Here is a 20,836-nt window from a genome sequence, read left to right on the forward strand (position 1 = left end):
TCCCCCCACCCCCGAGTTTCTGATTCCATAGGTCTGGGGTGGGTCTGAGAACTTGCATTACTAACAAGTTCCCAGGTGGTGATACTGGCCCAGGGGCCACAATTTGAGAAACTCTGTTCATTTTCAGCAGATCCCAGTTAGCCTGGCCCATAGACCACCATTGTCAGGGACTTGGAGGAGCCTAAGTGGAAATCAAGGGGATTCAGTAGAGCCAGAGGGTGGATCCCAGCACCCTCCCCATTCCAAGACCACACAACAAGATTTCATTGTGAACCCACTCTACCATCTCCAGGTTTTAGGAAGTTATTGGGGGCAATGGTAGGAGGAACACCCTCATTTCTCTCCCCTCCCCATCATCTTCAGTTTTGGGAAGTGATTGTGGGGGTATGAAATCCCTCACTTCCCTCCCCTATCCCGTATGTAGATTTGGGAGGACTGTCCCCTGGAAGCACACAGAGGACCTCTGAGGAGAGGACTCTTGGCTGAGAGGAGTAGAAGGCTTGATCGGTGCTGAGGAGAAAGACCCTGCTGCTCCCTCGGGCAGGCAGAGGGAGCTCACAGCACAGAGGCGAGGGGCAAACCTTGATAACACTGGGCACATGCAGCTTGGGGGTTGCCAGGCCGAAGCAGGCATCGATCCCACAGAACAGCAGGATGGAGAAGATGATGGAAAAGTCAGCCACCAAGGCCCGGACCTGCAGAAAGGAGATGAGTAAGAGGGTGACGCACCCACCAGCGCAAGGCAGACCCAGTCCTAAGGAGAGAGGGGAATGATTAAAAGTTTGGTCTTTGAACTCAGCAGACCTAGGCTCGAACCCTGGCTCTGCCCCCTTGCTGGCTGTATGGCCTGGGGGAAGCTGCATCTTCTCTCTGAGCGTGTTTCCTTGTCAGAAAACTGGAGATAGTGATGCCACCTACCTCGTGGTTCTAAGTGAACTATGGCATAATGAGGGTGTCCGTCTCACAGTGGCGAAAGTGGGAGCTGGTATTATCCACGTGGCCACGGGCAAACTTGTCAAAGGCAGGTTTTCGTATGACAGACTTAACTGGGTCACCCATCAGGGGTGGTGAGGGAGAAAGTTGAACTCTGAAGGAAATGTTCACTCCTAAAAACATGGGCCATATTGTTGTACACCCACCTAGGCTAGGAGGGAAATTTCCCCAATGCTGCTGGGGACCCTACTGTCAGACCTCGTCCGAAAGGTCGTCAGCCCTGTGCTTCTCTGTTTTTAGGAAGCCTTTCCTAGGACAAATCCTGGTTCTCCTCTCCCTGCCTTTCTGAGTCAGCCTTCCAGTCCTTTCGCTCCAGCTCGGCCTCCAGAAGTCTCCCAGCACAGAAGGGCCTCCTGATGCTCACCCTGCCACCTGCTAACAATCCATTCAGATGATGCAAATCTTCTAAGAAATTATTATGGTGATGAAACTACAACTGTGTGATGATTCTATACCAAGTACGGAATGATCATATGGTAAGAATGTTCGTGTTTTTATGTTGTTATCTTTAAAAAAGAATTAAAAAAAAGAATCCATTCAGAGATATCAATTCCCAGAGAAACAACTGGGGAAGAAGTTAGGAAGGGCAGGTGAGGTGACAGCATACCGAATTATTTTCCTGTAACCCTACTATCTTTTATATATATACTTGATTAAAAAACTCAAATCATATAAAAAAAGCTTATAGTTTGTGCTAGTTTGAAATGGTTATATACCCCAGAAAAGCCATTTTCTTTCAATCCTGATCCAATCTTGTGGGGTCAGATGTACTGTTTAGGGTGAAACTTTGATTAGATTGTTTCCATGGAGATTGACTCACTGAATTGTGGGTGTAGCCTTTTGGTTAGATCACTTCCAGGGAGATGTGACACGCCCAATTATGGGTGTGATCTTTTGGTCAGATGAAGATGTGACTCCACCCATTCAAGGTGGGCCTTGATTAGTTTATCGGAGTCCTTTAAAAGGGGAAGCATTTTGGAGAAACCTCAGATGCAGATACAGATGCAGACACAGGTACGTGGAAAAGCAGAAGCCCTAGGAGATGCCAGGAGCTAAAGGATCCGACAGAAGCTAGACGGGAAGCAGAGGCTGACAGAGAGGCGGACATTTGGAGATGTAGAGGAAAATGTCAGAAGGACCCACAGGACCTGCAAAGCTGTTTGAAACCAGGATCCAAAGTACCGGTGGATACCAGCCATATGCCTTCCCACTGGACAGGTGTTCCGGACACCATCGGCCTTTCTTGAGTCAAGGCAATTAATGCCTTAATTTGAACATTTTTATGGCCTTAGAACTGTGCACTTGTAACTTCATAAATCCCCTTGTGCTGGTTTGAAAGGATGATGTACCCTAGAAAAGCCATGTTTTAATCTTGATCCAATCTTGTGGTAGCAACAGTTTCTTCTAATCCCTACTCAGTACTGTAGTTTGGAACTTGATTAGGTTATCTCCATGGAGATGAGACTCACCCAATTGTGGGTATTAATCTTTCATTAGAGGGAGATGTGTCTCCACCCATTCCAGGTGGGTCTTGATTAGTTTACTGGAATCCTTCAAATGAGGAAGCATTTTGTCCTAGTGATTAATGACAGGGAAGGATAAGGGTATGGTATGTATGAGCTTTTTTTCTGTTTTCTATTTATTTCTTTTTCTGAATTGAGGCAAATGTTCTGAGAAATGATCATGATGATGAATATACAACTATGATGATTTTATGAGTTGTTGATTATATAACAAGAATGGAAAGATAATATGGTAAGAATGTTTGTGTATGTGATTATGTTTCATAAAAAAATGATTATGGTGAAGAATACACAACTATGTCATGATACTGTGAGCCATTGATTGTATACCATGTAGGGACTGTATGTTTGTGAAGATTTGTCAATAAAAATATTTAAAAAAAAAAAAAAAGAGGAAGCATTTTGGAAAAGCCTTGAGATTCCGAGAGAGCAGAGCCATGATGAAGCAGAGAGCCCCTTTGGAGATGAAGAAGGAATACGCGCCCAGGGGGCTTCATGAGGCAAGAAGCCTGGAGAGAAAGCTAGAAGACATCACCATGTTCGTCATGTGCCTTCCCAGTTGAGAGAGAAACCCTGAACTTCTTCAGCCTTTCTTGAGCGAAGGTAACCTTTTGTTGATACCTTAATTTGGACATTTTTATAGACTTGCTTTAATTGGGACATTTTCACGACCATTGAACTATAAACTTGTAACTTATTAAACTCCCCCCTGTAAAAGCTGTTCTGTTTTTGGTATATTGCATGCTGGCAGCTAGCAAACTAGAGCACACCTTTATAAAAGCCATTCCATTTTCTGTGTATTGTATTCTGGCAGCAAACTAAAACACAGTGGAAAGCAAAATACCCCACCTCACCCTTTCTACCTCCAGCCCTAGATAGATCTATCTATCTATATATATATTTTCTTGATATCAGTTTCTCCATGTTGTGAAATAATAAGCTTACACTTTTATAATTCGATTTACTAACTTGAGGCATCATTATTGATAAAGATTTAGCTTACTTACACTATTCCTGCTGCTCCTTTTTTTCATTCCCAATCTTGGATGTTGTTTTTAAAATCCTATGGGTTACTTTTGTACTTTCAAATAACATAAACTTCACTCTTGCTCTTCATTAACTTATTTTTGTATGGCTGCATGATCTCAATTTATTTGAAACACATACAATAAGCAAACTTCATAGAGACAGACAGATTATAGGTGACCAGCAGCCATGGCCATGGGGAGGGGTAGAGGGTGTGGCATGGGGAAGTTATTGCCTAGTGGGTACAGAGTTTCTGTCTCAGATGATGAAAAAGTAGAGGGATGGGTGCTAGTGATGGTAGCACAATATTGTGAATAGAATTAATGCCACTGAATTGTACACTTGAAAGTGATTAAAATGGGAAATTTTGAGTTGTACATTTGGTACTACCACAAACGGTATAAAAAAGATTAAAGTGAAAAAATAGTTCTATCATCAATTTTCCACCTCTCTTTCCAGGAAGCATCTAGTGTGAGATGGAGGAGGTATAACTGAGAAATTAGGATTTAACAAATGACTGTGACTACTGTCTCATTATATAGATATTTCTTTTTTGTGTCTAATATTTTAGAATAGCCAGAACCAGAAGCCATGATCTTTGATAATGACTGCATAACTCTACTGAGAAAAAAAAGTCAGTTGCCCATGTTTGTATAGATCTACTTCTGGCTGTTTTGTTCTGTTAACTAACACTGTCTTGGTTACCTCTGTTGTAAGTCTTAAAATTGATTACAGTGCAATACTAGTGGTCAGTAAGAGGGAGGGGTAAGGGGGATGGGATGTTTGGGGTTTTCTTTTTATTTCTTTTTCTGGAGTAATGCTAATGTTCTAAAAATGATCGTGGTGATGAATGCACAACTATGTGAACCATTGACTGTATTCTCTGGAATAAAACTGGATGCATTGTATGGTGTGTGAATATATCTCAATAAAATCACATTTATATAAAAAAGAGATAACTAATAGTTTCTTGACCATCTTTGGAGAGAAATTGTAGGCATTAACGGGTCTCTGAATATGTATCTATTCCCCACATAAATGGTAGCACATTCTACATATACAAGGTAACTCTTCAGGAGACTTCTGAGTGAGCATGCTATCTCTCCATCTTTATTGCAATTATTCAATCCATTGTTGAAAAGTACAGGTCTGTTACTTTGTAGAATGTCACTCAGTTTTGCCTGTCTGGTGTTTCCTTGTGATTAAATTAAGCATGCACACTTTTGGCACCACAGAAGGGATGTTGTGTCTTTCTTAGATGCTTCATATCAGGAGGCACCTCATGTCAGTCCTTGTCAGTGTTGATAAAGCAAATTTCAAGAACTCGGTTAAGGTGGAGCCTGTCAGGTTTCTCCAACACGAATTTACCAGTTTTCTTTTTGTAATTAATAAGTAATCTATGGGTAGATTCTTTGAGACAATACATAATTTGTTCTTCAGAACACATTCCTTTTAAGAGTATTACATCCACTGATGATTTATGCCTGAATCAATTATTAATGTGATGATTAAAAATGATATGTATTAGTCTTATTTTCACTGTCCTCAAACTTTGCTGACCTCTAGATATAGGCTGGGTGAGTAGTGCTGTGGAGTGCCTCTTGGACCTGAATCTGCCTCCTGAGTTTTGCTTACCATTTCCAGAATGCTCAACTTGCAGTCTCATAGGAAAAGTGAGAAAGATTTAGGGCTCAGGATGATGATATCATATACACTGAATTAGTTTCTATGCTCCCTCATTCTGGCTCCAGGGAAATAAAACAGTTGCTAGTGAGGTTGGTGATATTTTGTGTAGCTTGTATGCCTTAAACTCTCTCTTCTCAGAGATTTTGTGCCTTGTCTTGCATTTGTTCTAAGATCTCACCAGGTTCTGTTTTTCTCTGGACATGGAATCTAGATCTTCAGTTTTGAAACCAAATTGGACTCTTGACTCTGTAACCCCAATTTCTTCAGCAAGCTGTTCTCTGGAATCAATCCCAGGGTTAGGATTTTTCTTGAATGCCCTGACGGGTGCATAATTGGGAAGAGGTATAGAAGGTAAGGCACCATCTGGCTACTCTAACTTGAATCTCTGCAGGGGGATCTTGCCTGAGGGCTTGGCTTGATTCTAAGGCTTGCTCAGGTCCTGGTCTCCAAGACGAGTGTCTAGCCCTCCAATTCTGAAACCAAATCTGGATTCTAGACTCTTTGGCATTAATTTCTAAAGCAAGTTTTTGTTTGGTAGCATAACCCGGGTAAGGTTTTTGGTTGAAAGTGCCAATGAGAATTTTCAACTGATTCGCTGTGAATTTGGTGCAACTGCACCTTTAATGTGTAGCGATGATCTTGTTTGTGGAGTTTTTCTGGGCCATGTTGAGAGATTCCTGGTGTTTCAAACATGTGACTAGGAGTTCTTTTCATTAACTTTTGTATATATTGCTCAATCTCCATCATGCTAGGTATGGCCATTTGACTTTACTTTTGGAAGTGACTATTTCAATCTCTTGCACATTTTCTATTGGGTTGTCTGCCTTTTTCTTTCTTATATACAAGCTTTTGTGGTCACATGTATTGTAAATTTCTACTACTCTGTGATTGGCTCTTGTGCTGGCTTGGAGCTGTTATGTACCCCAGAAAAGACCATGTTCTTTTAATCCATTCTTGTGGGTGCAGACCTATTGTACTTGGGAGCTTTTGATTAGATTGTTTCAATTGAGATGTGACCCAGCCCATTCAAAGTGGGTCTTAATCCTTTACTGGAGTCCTTTATGAGAGGATAAAAGACATTTGAGAGAGAGCTTGAGACAGAAATGCCCAGAGAAGCAAAAAGGGCCACAGGAGCTGAGAGAGCCATTGAAACCAGAACACAGGAGAGAAGGACAAGCAGGCATTGCCAAGTGCCTTCCCATGTGGCAGAGCAACCCTGGATGCCCAGCAGCCTTTCCTCAGAAAAAATGTCTTCTTCATGATGCATCAATTTGGACATTTTCATGGCCTTAGAATAGTAAATTTGTAAACTAATAAATCCCTGTTGAAAAAGCCAACCCATTTCTGGAATATTGCATTCTGGCAGCTTTAGCAAACCAAAATAGCTCTTTTTTGCAACCACAGGAAATTGAAAAACCTCAGTGGGCTCGTGTTGACATGGTGTCATCCCATCCAGTGGGCCAGAATTTCCTTGGGGAAACTCAGAGGGTGCTTTCCTTCTGGCCTGTCTGTAGTTCCCCTCCTAACTGTGGGGTGAACTTACCTTGGTAGGGAAATAGCGGCTGAATTTGAACTTCTTCAGGGTCAGGGTCATGGAGTATGTCCCGAAGAAAAGGATGAAGGACATAAGTGCGAGGTCTGGGATGAACTGACAGGAATTCCCGAGCAGGCGGCCACCATAGCTCAAACACTCCTTCTTGCTCAGCAGGGACCAGTCCAGCGCTGTGAGGTTAGGGGGGTTGAACTTGGAGACCAAGCACAGGAGACAAGGGGTCAGGGCCTTCCTGAGGGATTTGGCTGTGTCTAAGCCCTGCCTCCCCGCCTGCAGTTCGCAGATAGTCCACACCCCTCACTACTCTCTGAGATGCCCCAGCCCTCCTGTCCCACAGCAGTGCCCTCAGCAATTTAAATAGGATCTTGGGGACAGGCTGTTCATGGAATGATAAGAAGGTGGCTCTCTGGGAAGATTAAGAGCTGAAGTGTGTTTCTTCATCATGTTCTAAGAGGCACTGTTTCATTCACAAAAAGGAAAAGCTCAGAGTGAGACGCCCTCTCCCTTTGCAGCCCTGGCTCCCATCATGGTGAGTCGCCCACACTCCTATAGGCCCCTCCTTCTCAGAGGGTCTCACATTGAGTCTTTCCTTTCCTTCCCCTCTGTCCGCTCTGGTGCTCACACCCTTGTCAGGAATCTCTTGGATCCCTTCAGTCACTTCTTTCTGGCCTTCCAGATGCCTCAAATCCAGGGCATACAAAACAAACTATATAGACACACACATACACATGCACAGACACATAATACATATATTTATATTGTATACATGTTCCTAAGTTATAAAAGGAGGAGTAAAAGGAAAGCAACTTATAATAACATTTAATATATATGTATATTTTAAAATATCTCCCTACATATGTTTTTATATCTCTACAGAAATACACACAGAGGCAGATATGTGATATGTATATCATAGGGAATTTTGTTCACAACTCTTTTTTTCCGGCGACGGTGGGGTGGAGTGAAAGGGTGCAGAATGCCTAGGGCTCCTGAATGGTAAGAGATAATTCTACTACTGGATAATATTTTTAAAACTGATGTGTAAATATTCAGGAATAGCTGCACAAAGTGTACAGATGATTATAACTTGTGATAATGAATAAATTAGGAAGAGAGAGGTGTGGGGGATTTTTATAATAACAGCCCCCAGTAGATCATGCCTTCCCAGGTTCACATCTCTTTCCAGTATGACAGTGGTGGCCTTCCCATCAAAAGGAGAATCTATTTCTCCACCTTTGGGCTCAGGCTGGTCCTTAATCTTCTTAGATAAATAGAATGAGGAGGAACTAACTTTGAGCAAGTTCTGGAGAATAGGTCTCCAGAGGCCTCGCAGCTTTTGCTCTCAGCTTCTTGGAACTCCAGACTACCCGGCTGAGGATAAGCCCAGAAGGAAAAATCCAAGTGGAGAGAGAGGCCTAGCATCCCAGCTGCTCCATCTGAGCCCAGTTCTCAGCAGATCCGCCAAACGAATACAGCCACAGAGTGAGCCCAGGTCAGACCAGCCCCAGAACAGCCAGCCAAACCACAGAAACATGAGAATTATAATTGCTGCTGCCTTAACTCACTAGGTTTTGGGATGGTTTGTTATGCAGCAATAGATAACTGACAGGACAAGTAAGGAGGTGAGAAATCATTCTTTGTGGTATGCACCTGCCCTGCATAGGAATGTCTTGCATTCCTGGCCCCCATCTACAGAATGCCAGCTGCACCCTTCAATCACTGAAGCATTTAAAAGTGCCCCTTTTAATGACACTGTAGAAAAGTGGCATTCCTCTACAGCCCAAACCATTTGGCCCAACATCTTCCTATCTCATCTCTTGTCCCTGTTTGATCCCCTATCCCCACCCCATCTCGGCAGACTAGCTCACTCGCTGTCTTCTGAACAGGTTTTGTCCTTTTTCTTTTCTGCCCCCCCCCCCCTTTTTTTGTCTGCTCTGTTCCCTCAGCCTGGAATGTGTGTCTCTCTACTGAACTGACTTCTCCTTAACCTTGAAGACCAGATCACATTCTACCTTCTCTGTGATGCTTTCCTGGCAGCTCCAGCTTACAGGAGTCTCTTCTGCCTCCAAGGATAGAAGTACTTAATGGCCATATTTGATGCTTGGCACACTCTCCTTATACTGCCCAACAGTTCTTCAGTCTCATCTCCACAAGTTTTAAATTGGGTTTGAGAGCAGGGCCCCGCCTGCTATTTACTTCATTTTAACCCTCACAGCACACTCAGCACATTGTGAGTAAGAGGTAATCAGATTTGACTGATTCTGCTCTTTCCCCCTCAAAACCAGATGTTCGAAAAACCTTAGATTAAGTTGCATAGGCAAGGCAGACAATTGTCCATGTAGGGGTCATTTAAGAGCAACTTCAGGGGCATTAAAATTGCAAAAGTCTCCCTCTAGGCCTGCCAGATGGTACCTTTCACCTAATTTTGAGATTACTACCATTAGGACCAATTGGGCTGGGGCGTCATCTCCTGAAGGCCACCACTCACCCATTGCTGGGATATGCAGACCAGATCTGGGGATCCTCAGGACTCGAGGGGCTAATATGTGCAAAGGACAGATCAGGTACAGCAAGGGGAAGGGCATGAACTAACTTTATGGGGCTGGGGGAGTGGAGCTCATGAGTGGGAATTGTGAGTCCTTGGTAGAAAGGGAATGAAAAAGATAGAAAGATGAATGGAAGCTTTCTTTACAGCATTGTTTAGGCAGTCCTATTTACCTTCCTCCCCCTCTACCTCCCATTCATATATATATGGGTATATACCATGTATTTATGCACATGAATTTAATGGAATAAGGCTTTTTGTTAAAATGGGATTTTTAGAGCACAGACCTAAAATGAAGGTATGCTCTCACAAAACTTCACAGGTGACCTGTCATGCAGCTGGGTTGAGAGCTGCTCTGCATGGGACCTCTGCAAGGCTGGGTGGCCACAACTCTTTCCTCACTCCCTCCTCAAACAGAAGCATTTGAATGTCTTACATGAGAGAAATGGACTCACCAGAGATGTGTTGGTATCTGGAGACAGCGGGACTGAAGTATTGAACATGGTTGCATTCACTGTGGATGAGCAGAAGACATGGTAAGTGGTTATGCCCACCATTGCATCCCTACCCTTCCCCATCTCCCTCCAGTTCCTTAGAGTCAAAGCCTGGCTTTTATTGTGGAAGCAGCTCTTCACAGCAACCCCTCCTCCCTACCCCCCCTCTGCCACCCTCCAGTAGCCGAAAGTGCCAATGGGGGCTGGGGAGGGGAAGGGGACCAGGCCACAGCTCTGATGGACCAGGGGGCTAGGCGAGGCCAGCTCCCACCTGCCTCTGAAGGTCTAGTGTGAAAACTGAAATAAGAATCCAGTGTTAAGGTAAAGTGCTGAGACTAGTGCATCAATAATGTACCTGGTGAATCCCTATCAGCCCCTGGACCCATTTCCATCTTGTTATCCTTAAAAACATTTTCAAATGTTTGCACTGTGCTATGCAGAATATTACACACATTGTCTTGTTGAGTCCCTGTCCCTTTATGAAAGTGTTGTGTACACCAGAAAAGCCATGCCCTTTAATCCTGATTCAATATTGCAGGCAGGAAACCCTTTTGATTAGATTATCTCCGTGCAGATGGCATCGCTAGTTGTGGGTGTGACCTTTTGATGAGATTATTTCCACAAAGGTGTGATGTGCCCAGTTGTGGGTGTGACCTTTTGATTACATGGAGATGTGACTCCATCCACTCAGGGTGGGTCTTGATTAATTTACTGGAGTCCTTTAAAAGAGGAAACATTTTGGAGAAAGCTCAGAGCCAATGCAGATGCTTGGAGGGCAGAACCAACAGAGCCAACATGAGACCCAGATGCTTGGAGATTCAGGGCCCAGCAGACAACACCATGTGACTTCCCAAGAGATACTAAGGAAGCTAGAACCCAGAGTGGTGTCCCAGAGGAGCTAAGTGAGGGCCTGCAGACACTTAGAGAGGAAACCACTGGTATCAGAAGCTAAAAGCAACAGAACCAGGAACAAGGATCAGCAGATGCCAGCCACGTGCCTTCCCAGCTGACGGAGGTGGGTGTTCTGCATGGCATCAACCTTTCTCGACTAAAGGTAACCTCTTTTTTTTTCCCTTTTAAAATTTTTACTTTGAAATACTTTCAAACTTGCAGGACAGTTACAAAAATAATACAAACTCTATACAGAGAACTTCAGTATATCTCACCCCCCTACAAGATACACACATCCACCAGTTTTTTAAATCTTACCACCTTTGCTGTATCATTCTATTTATCCCTCAGTCTATCCATTTATCTAAGTATTAATTCATTTTCTGAACACCTGGGTGTGGGTTGTATATATCATGCTCCTTGAACACTTAATACTGCCATGTACATTTACTAAAACTAGGATATTCACTTATGTAATCTCCTTAAATAACTGTAGTTATCAAGTTTAAAAAATTTAATATTCATATAAAGTTTACAGCCTATATTTCAATTTTTTCCTATGTCCCCATATGTCCCTATTCTCCTCCCTTGATGGATCCCATCCAGGATCACATATTGCATTTAATTGTCATTGTCTGTTTAGTTGCTCTTTTTTTTTTCCTAATTGTGATAACTTATATACAGCATAAAGTTTACCACTCCGAAGTGGTACCATTTACTGCGATTAATCACATTCATAATGATGCAGGACGCTCGCCACCTTACATTATTAAAACTTTCCCAGCTCTCCAAAGAGAAACCCTATACCCATTATGCATTAACTTCCATTCCCCTTGCCCCCTGGTAACCTGTACTCTGATTTCTGTCTCTATGAATTTGCATATTCTCTGATACTTTGTTTGTAGTTACCTTGGGCCTTAAATTTTACATTCTAAATCTTTATCATTCCCATTCGCTTAGATACCAACTTAACTTCAATCGTATACACAAATTATGTTCCTATTCACCTCTGTCCTCCACCTTCATGGAGTTCTTGTTATAAATTGCATTATGAGTCCCCAAACCACTGGTTTATCATTACATTTTATGCATTTGCCTTTTAGATCCTGTAGGAAGTAAAAAGTAGTTAAAAACCAAAAACACAATAGTATTGGCATTAAAAGTTTCTTTTGTCATTGCCCTTACCAAAGGTCCTTATTTCTTCATGTGACTTCAATCTATTATCTACTGTCCTTTTCTTTCAACATGTAGAATTCTCTAGCATCTCTTGTAGGGCCAGTCTAGTGGTGATGAACTCCCTCTGCTTTTCTTTATCTGGGAATGACCTCATTTCTCCCTCATTTTTGAAGACCATATTGTGAGATATAGAGTTCTTGCTTGGCAGATTTTTGCTTTCAGCACTTTGAATATGTCATCCCAACCCCTTTTTGTCTCCATGGTTTCCAATAAGAAATTGGTATGTATTGAGGCTCCCCTGTTTGTGATGTGTTGTTTCTTCTCTCTTGTGGTTTTCAGAATTCCATTTTTATCTTTATATTTGATAGTTTGATTAAAATATGCCTTGGAATGGGTCTATTTGGGTTTATCCTGTCTAGAGTTTGTTGAGCATCTTGGATGTATATATTCATGTTTCTCATTAAATCTGGGAAGATTTTAGCCTTTATTTCTTTGAATAGTCTCTCTGTCCCTATCTCTCCTTCTCCTTCTGGGACTCCAACAATGCATTTGTTGGTATGCTTGATGTTGTCTCACAGATTCCTCAGACTCTGTTCACTTTTCTTCATTCTGCCCTCTGCTCCTCAGACTAGATGATTTCAATCATCTTATCTTCAAGTTCACTTAGTCTTTCTTCTGCCAGTTTATCTGCTGTTAAACTCCTCCAGGGAACTTTTAATTTCTGTTACTGTGATGTGCAGCTCTCTGTGGTTCTTTTTCATCTTTCATTCAATATTCCCTTTGTGTTCATCTGTTGTTTTCCTGATATCCTTTGGTTCATTTCCATATTTTCCTTTAGCTCTTTGAGAATATTTAGGACTATTTTTAAAGAGTATGTCCCAGGTGTAGTCCTCCTCTTTGATGGTTTTTAATGCTTCAATTTTCTCCTTGCCTAGGCCATCACTTCCTCATTTTTTGTATGTTTTCTGATCTTTTGTTGAAAACTGGATATTTTGATATTTAATGTGTTACTGCTGTAATTAGACTTTGAGGTGCCTGTTCCTTAAGTTTGTATCCAGATATTGTGCAAAAGTTTTTAATTTTGATGAGATTCCATTTATCGATGTGTTTTTTTTGTTGTTTTTGCTCAAGATTTGGGTTAAAGTTTAAAAAACCATTGTCTAACACAAGGTCCTGAAGAAGCTTCCCTTTATTTTTTTAAGGAGTTTTATAGTTCTGTTTCTATGTTTAGGTCTTTGATCCATTTTGAGTTGCTTTTTTATATGGTGTGAGGTAAGGGTCCACCTTCATTCTTTCCCAATTGAGTGGACTTGAAACTCTTGTCAAAAATCAGTTGGCCATATATGTGAGGGATGATTTCTAAACTCTTAATTCAATTCCAGGGTTTATACGTCCAAAACATGGTTTGATTACTGTGGCTTTATATTGAATTTTAAGATGGGGAAATGTGAGTCCTTCAACTTCATTCTTCTGTTTCAAGAAGGCTTTGGCTATTTGGTGTCCCTTATTTTTCCATATAAACTTGATGATTGGCTTTTTCTTTTCTGGAAAGAAGGCTGGTGGAAATTGCATGTGGATTGCATTGAATCTGAAATTGCTTTGGGTAGAATTGACATTTTAACAACAATTAGCTTTCCAATCCATGAATACGGGAAGGTCTTTCCATTTATTCAGGACTTCTTTGATTTCTTTTAGCAATGTTTTATAGTTTTCTGTGCACAAGTCCTTTACATCCTTAGTTAAGTTTATTCCTAATATTTGATTCTTTTAGTTGCTATTGTAGATGAAAGTTTTTCTTGGTTACCTCCTCTATAGCTCATTTCTAGCGTATGAAACACCATTGATTTGTTTGTTTGTTTGATTTTAATTTTTTTTTTTACTGTATACTATAACATACATACAAAGCAAAGAAACAAAAAAGCAATAGTTTTCAAAGTACTCTTCAACAAGTAGTTACAGGACAGAGCCCAGAGTTTGTCATAGGCTACCATATGATCCTCTCATATTTTTCCTTCTAGCTGCTCCAGAATATAGGTGGCTAGAGGGCTTAAAATTTTTTTTATCATTACAATCGACTTTTTTTCCCTTCTTTTTTTTGTGAAAAATAACATATATACAAAAAAAGCTATAAATTTCAAAGCACAGCCCTGCAATTAGTTGTAGAACATATTTCAGACTTTGACAAGGGTTACAATTTCACAGTTTTAGATTTTTACTTCTAGCTGCTCTAAAATACTGGAGACTAAAAGAGATATCAACTTAATGATTCACCATTGATTTTTTAAAATGTGGTTTTATTGAGATGTATTCACCTACTGCATAATCATCCAAAGTATTCAATCAGTGGTTCACAGTATTATTATATAGTTGTGCATTCATCACAATTGATTTTTGAACATTTTAATTTACTCTATAAGTGATAAAAATACCATACCTCCATCCCCCTATTTATTTTTGTCTTTTTTTTTCTTCTTACTCATCTGTCCACTGGATAAAAGGAGTGTATGTCACAAGGTTTTCACAATCACATGGTCACATCATAAAAGCTATATAGTTATACAATCATCTTCAAGAATTAAGGCTACTGAATTACACTGAAACACCATGCATTTTTGCTTGTTGATCTTGAATCCCATCACATTGCTGAATTTGTTTATTAGCTCAAGTGGCTTTGCTGTCATTTTTTCTAGATTTTTAAAATATAGGATCATGTCATCTGCAAATAGCAATAGTTGTACTTCCTCCTTTCCAGTTTGGATGCCTTTTATTTCTTTTTGTTTCCTAATTGCTCTAGCTTGAACTTCTAGCACAATGTTGAATAACAGTGGTGACAGCAGGCATCCTTGTCTTGTTACTGATCTTAGAGTGGAAGCTTTCAGTCTCTCACCAATGAATATGTTAGCTGTGGGTTTTTCATATATGTCATTTATCATGCAGTGGAAGTTTCCTTTGATTCCTACCTTTTTTTTCTTTTTGCATGGGTAGGCACCAGGAATTGAACCCGGGTCTCTGGCATGGCAGAGGAGCACTCTGCCACTGAGCCACCATGGCCCACCCTAATGCCTACTCTTTGAAAAGTGTTTTTATCATGAAAGGATGCTGAATTTTGTCAAAAGGTAACCTCTTTTAGTGCTTTAATTTGGACATTTTCTTAGCCTTAGAACTGTAAACTTGCAAATGAATAAATCCCCTTTATAAAAGCTGATCCATTTCTTGTATATTGCAACAGCAGCTTAACAAACCAATACAGCCCCCAAATCCCCACAGTTTCCCATTTAGCAGATGAGGTAACTGAGGCACAGAGAGTTTAAGTAACTTGCCCATTGCCCACTTTCACACAGGTCATACTTGGCAGATGGTGTATGTTGAGAGGAGCCCTAATTGCCTCCTTTGTCTTCTGTGCAGTCTCCTACTCCACCCTTTTACTCTTGGTTTAGCCTTACTTGCTTCCCCCTCAGAGGGAAGAGCTCATCATTCATAAGGCCAAGCCCTTGGAGGGCTGCCATTAGCCCTCTCTCTTGCTCCTGTGCTGCGTAAGTGGAGGGGAAGGACCAGGTGCTCCTTGCCTCTCCCTCCCAAGACATAACAATTTCAATGCAGCTGGTGTAGGGAGGCGGAGAAGGACCACCTTGTTCTGCGAGACAGTCTGAAATGCACTGTGAGCTCCATTTGGCTCCTGCTGGTTGTCTTCAGGCAGTTAGAAACCCAAAGGGAAGAAGTGGTTCTTGAGGCTTCCCCCAGTCTCCAACAGGAGTCCACAAGGATGCAACCACAGGCTCCCTCTATGTTGCTAAGTACCAGGACAGCTGGGGCTGTGGGTGGCCAAGGAGTTCAGGCTTGACCCAAGGCAGAACATTCTTAGAAGCTCTACAAACCCAGAGGTTTGTTACAATTATTCTGAAGAAAGCTTTACTTATTAGAAAATCAGGGACATCTGTTGCCTTTCCTCACTCCACTAACCAAAAGGTCATGATTAACAATTAATTGAGACTGAGAAGTTGGGCAAGAAGTTTGACTCAGCACTACTTACTCAAGGTTAGAGAACTCCCAGTTAATCCTTGAGCCTCGGAAGTTCAGACACTATTCTACTAACTAGTTTTTTCAGAACCAGACATTCCTTTGATGTCTTCTGCTTGGGCTATCAATACTTTTATATCAAGAATTTTGTATGGTTTATCTGAAAGTCACTCTGAGATGAAGATGAAAGAAATAGAACAAGGAAAATTCCAGAAAGGGTCTGGATATCAAATATTTTCAAATTCTAGTGTTCACAAAGTGATACTCACTTGGGATTGAAAGCAGCCAATTCGGTGTGCAGCAATGATAAATAGAATACAAGCCAGTTACATTGGAACAAAGTTAAGTTCAAAAAGACAGTATCCCAAATAAGCTTTTATGATGAAGAGTAACAAAAGAGTGACAGTGTGCCAGGGTCAGACAAGATTTTGCACTAAAACTAGGAATATGGAACAATGAGTTTGCAGATGGCCCATGGACTGGAAAAGAAACCCGCTTCGTTAACTTGTCCCCTCCCCAGTCTCGTAAATGTCTAGAACTTTTCTTTCCGTATTTTCCTAATAACTTTTCCTGGTTCTAGTTCCTTTACTCTCTGTGAGGCAATTGAAAATAGAATCATACTAGGGTTAGTGGTTAACAGCTGCTCAGAATTAGTAATTAATAGTTCAATAGAACAGTGGTTTGCAAAGTTGAGCATGTATCAGAGCTTTAACAAGCTCTTCAGGGTTTCTGATTTAGATTTTGCATTTCTAATAAGTTCCCAGATGGTGCTGGTCCAGGAGTACCCATGAACCCTAAATGAATGAGTCCTAGCAGGGACCTGGGCAAGGCCAGAGGGGAAGCTATTTGGAGGCAGGTGGTCTTCCTTATTTATGCCCCTCAAGTCCCATGTTATATAATCCTACTTCCCCTGTTCCTAGGGTGCCCTTGGGCTTTGGGTTCTCCTGTGAACAGATAACCACAGCCCCACATCTAACTCCAGAAGTTGTACTGTTTCTAAAAGAGATCAGGGACCTGTGCTTCTAAAGTTGTGGGAACATTGGTGTTTAGTGTAATGAATCCATAGTGTAGAGGGTGAAAGTAGCAGATGGGAGTATCCTGATGTGATTCCACCTACAGATGTGACATTTGTTCTGGGTAAGGAATGAAAAGGGTTGACAGGTAGTAAATTCTCTGATGGCATGGGACAGCAATGTGTCCCGGCTCAGGACAAAGGATAGTTTCACGAATTACTAGGTTTTAAAATGGAATAACTCAAAATTTATGATAGAAAATAAATTATGAGAAAAAAATTGTTTAGACTTCTTCACACAGTTAGTGCATAACAGAGGGAGAGGGGTAAAACCAGACTTAATCTCCTCGAGGGCAGGCCACCTATACTTTCCACAAGTCCCAAGGTAGGGCATACAATAATTGTGTAGCAAGTGTTTCTGATTGACTTGTGATAAATTTTTGATTGTCAAGGTGTATGAATGGGTTCAGCTACTAAATGTATACGTATTTCCTCCAACCCAATCAAGGGATAGATTTAAAAACCTCACGAGAGTCTTTTGTGATCAGCAGGGCCAGCCAGCACTGAAATCCCTCTTTTACATCTAGGGAAACTGAGGTCAAGTGTGACCTAAGCAGTCTCAGACCTCAGTTTGCTCCCTCTGAGTCTAGCCTTGCAGTGCTTGGAGATGTACGGATGAATCTCCAGCTGTGCTCTGTAGGCATCCTGGGTACTCTGGCCACTCCCTGACAAAGGCTCTCGGGGGTGCAATTATGACTGTGAGGGAGGCCAAGGGTTCAGACTCTGTGGCAAGTTTCTGTCTTATGCCCTAACTTTACAGATGGCATGTCTTTGGCCAGAAGGAACTCCAAAGCAATGGCACTGAGTACTATCAGGTTGACCAGTTGGTTGATTCAGTCTCCTACGCAATATGGGAATCCTTTTTACAGCACCCTGACAGATGGGCACGCAACTAGTGTCCAGGTAACTCTACCCAACAAGGCTGTTGCTTCCTATGGTGACATCTCCCAGCATTGTAAGTTCTTCCTGCTAGCATCCTACTCCTTGGAGCTTCTGCCCCTTAGTCCTTATTCTGCATGCTATAGCTGCAAGGGTGAATCTGGCCCCTCTGTGACATGACTGTTCTCCCCATGCCTCTCATATCCCCAAGATGATGAATAACCCAAGGTTATTCAACAGTTCTTTGAATAACATAGTGACTAGACCCCTGACTCTGGTCCAGCCCCTCCCAGGACAGCTTCCCATTCATCAGAATGTTCACCCCTGTGGTCTTACCTGGGTGAATACAGTGGCAGGGGTGTGTCAGACAGAATTCCTGGTGTCATGGCCCATGGGATGGGGGGGACTTTAGTCCCTGTCAGGCCCACCTCTGGCCTGAAGCAGGAACCCCTGGGCAACATTCCTGACAAAAGTAGCCTCCACATCACCCCCACACTGAGGCAAAGCATGCCTTACTCTTTTCCTGGGGTGTGTCCCTGCTCTCTCCTGATTATAATTAGTGCTGTGACTCTGATTAGAGCTAATGTTCTCTCTCTCTTTTTTTTTTTACATGGGCAGGCACCGGGAATCGAACCCAGGTCCTCTGGCATGGCAGGCAAGCATTCTTGCCTGCTAAGCCACCGTGGCCCACCCAAGCTAATGTTCTCTTGATTTCCTTCCAAAAATTGGGTTCGAGGCCCTATATTTGCTTTCTTGGGACAGCGAGCCCTTGACTGGACAGCCCTTCCCAAGCAGACTCACGTTTTTGTATTTAAGTAAAGAGCTGCGGGTGGCTGGGTGGGGGCTCCAGGGCATGACGGGGGTTACCGGTCACCTGTGTCAGGGGCAACACACTCGCATTTGTAGGTGGTGATGTAATCAGGCTTGAAGTCCACGTTGATGGGGTAGTACTGGAAGGCACCGATCATCTTCTTGATGGCATCGTAGATGAAGATGAAGCTGATGAGGGTGGAGAAGCCCTCTTCAGTGAAGCGGGTGATGTACTTGATGATGAAGCTGGCGTCTGTGGCCACCAGGATGAGGCACTGGACGGCTGAGTGGAGGCCAATCCAAAGGCGGAACTCCATGTAGTCCAGGCCATTGCCTCTGGAAGGCAGAGGGAAGGTGAGGGGCTTCCAACTCAAGCTCCTGGCTACACTCAGCTCCCCTATCCACCTCAAGTGAATTTTCTAGTGGAGTTTTCTGATCTTTGAGAATTCTGGGAAAAGATCTTGAGGGGAGGGAGGTGGAAGGACATGCCTCAGTGCTTACATTTGGTAACAAACACCCAGAATGAATGAAAAACAGAAAAGTTTAGAATGATGGAGTGGAGCGGGTCTTAGAAAATGTCTAATCCAAACCCTTATGCTGTACATGCGCCAATGGAGCCAGGAGTCTGACATGGTCTGCTGCCCTCCAGCCCAAGGCTTTCCACTATATCATACTAACTTTTAGGTCATAATTGCTCACAAGCAGAGTGGTTTGAATTTTCTCCTTTTGTCCTGTCCAGGTTCCAGCCTATATGGTGGTGCTAGCATGCACTAAGATGCTTAAAAGCATGTAGGTGGGGTGAGAGTCCATCTGGCAATCCTTCCCATAGCTCAAGATGGCTTTTTGCTATTCCCCTGCTTGGGCCTCAGCACACTGCTCTGGGCACAGTCCCAAGTGTCAGGGCAGAAACTGGGGGCACAACGGGCACCTACTTGCTGAAGTCAAAAAGGAGCTTCTCAAAGATGAGGATGGGCCCCGTGCTGCTGAGGATGATGAGAGGCTGTCCCGAGAAGAAGCAGAACACAGAGCCGGCCATGGCAGTGCCCAGGAAGCTCTCCATCACTCCCTGGGGATTTGAGAAGTTGTGAGGTTCTGGTGGAGGTGAGAGAAGGAGCCTCTCTGTGCAGACTAGAAGCCAGCTATCTTGCAAAGGGCCCAAGGCCAGAAGACTCATTCTTTGTTCTCAGGTTCCTGTGTCTTCCCTTTTCAAGGGCCTTCTGCACCTTAAATTCTTCTCCCAGTTCCCCACTCTGCAGCCCCAACCCCCACCATCATCAGTGCCACCCTCTCAGTTTCATTCGGATAACGGTCCTTTGTGACTTCCTTTTGCCACCCTAGGGCCTAGAAAACAGTGCTGCCAATGGATGTGCTTGCCCTTGTCTATTGTACTCTCATCCCATTCGTCCATCCAATCATTCATTCATTCAAACATCCAATAGGTGCTTATTATGCCTTAGAGTTAGACCATTCGTTCCTCACTCAAAATCCATCAAGGGCCTTCTGTTGTGCTAGGTATTGAAGATCCATCAGTAAACAAGATAATGCGCCCTCAGGCTAGTGGGAGATATAGACAAGTAACCAATTTCCATAGAGCAAGGTTTCTTAATTTTGGCACTATTGATGTTTCAAGTCAGGTAATTCTTTGTTGTGGGGGCTGTCCTGTGCATTCTAGGAGGTTTAGCAGCATCTTGGCCTCTACCACTAGATGACAATAGCACCCCCACTCCCAGTTATAACAACCCAAACTGTTTCTAGATATTGCCCAATGTGTTTTGGGGACAGGGATAAAATTGCTCTAGCTGAGAACCTCTGCCAAAGACTGTGACGAGTTGCGGTAAGTTCAGGGTTCCATAGGTGCACACAGTAGAAGTTAAGGGATGGTCAGGGGCCCTTCATAGAAGTAGAAATGTGGAAGCTGAGACCCAAAGAATGAGTAGGAAATTGATCAGGAGGATAATGTAGGTGGAGTAATGAAAAAGAGTGTTCCAGAAAGAGGGAACAATGTGTACAAAGGCCGGAGCTGAAGGGATCATGCATTGAATAACTGATGGGGAATTGGGATTTGTGGAAAACAGAGTGCAAGGTGGTAGGTGAGTGGGGCAGGAATGCTGCGAAGGGAATGCCAGGAGGGGCAGCTTGTGAGGCAAGTGGGGATCATGTCACGAGGGCCAT

General features: G+C 42.7%; 1 protein-coding gene across 7 annotated transcripts in view; it reads right to left on the bottom strand.

Moving 5' to 3' along the window:
- SLC4A5 (solute carrier family 4 member 5) overlaps positions 1-20,836 on the bottom strand; it is a 121,724-nt gene that overhangs the window by 22,145 nt on the left and 78,743 nt on the right. For all 7 annotated transcript variants that reach the window (XM_077134612.1, XM_077134616.1, XM_077134613.1 and 4 more), the window contains 5 exons: positions 19,597-19,730; positions 18,729-19,000; positions 9,781-9,839; positions 6,772-6,972; positions 582-695 (listed from right to left, as the gene is read on the bottom strand). In XM_077134612.1, the coding sequence (XP_076990727.1) occupies positions 582-695; positions 6,772-6,972; positions 9,781-9,839; positions 18,729-19,000; positions 19,597-19,730 (780 nt within the window). The remainder of the gene's footprint in view (positions 1-581; positions 696-6,771; positions 6,973-9,780; positions 9,840-18,728; positions 19,001-19,596; positions 19,731-20,836) is intronic.

The sequence above is a fragment of the Tamandua tetradactyla genome, chromosome 17, assembly GCF_023851605.1.
Source record: "Tamandua tetradactyla isolate mTamTet1 chromosome 17, mTamTet1.pri, whole genome shotgun sequence".
Taxonomy (NCBI): Eukaryota; Metazoa; Chordata; class Mammalia; order Pilosa; family Myrmecophagidae; genus Tamandua; species Tamandua tetradactyla.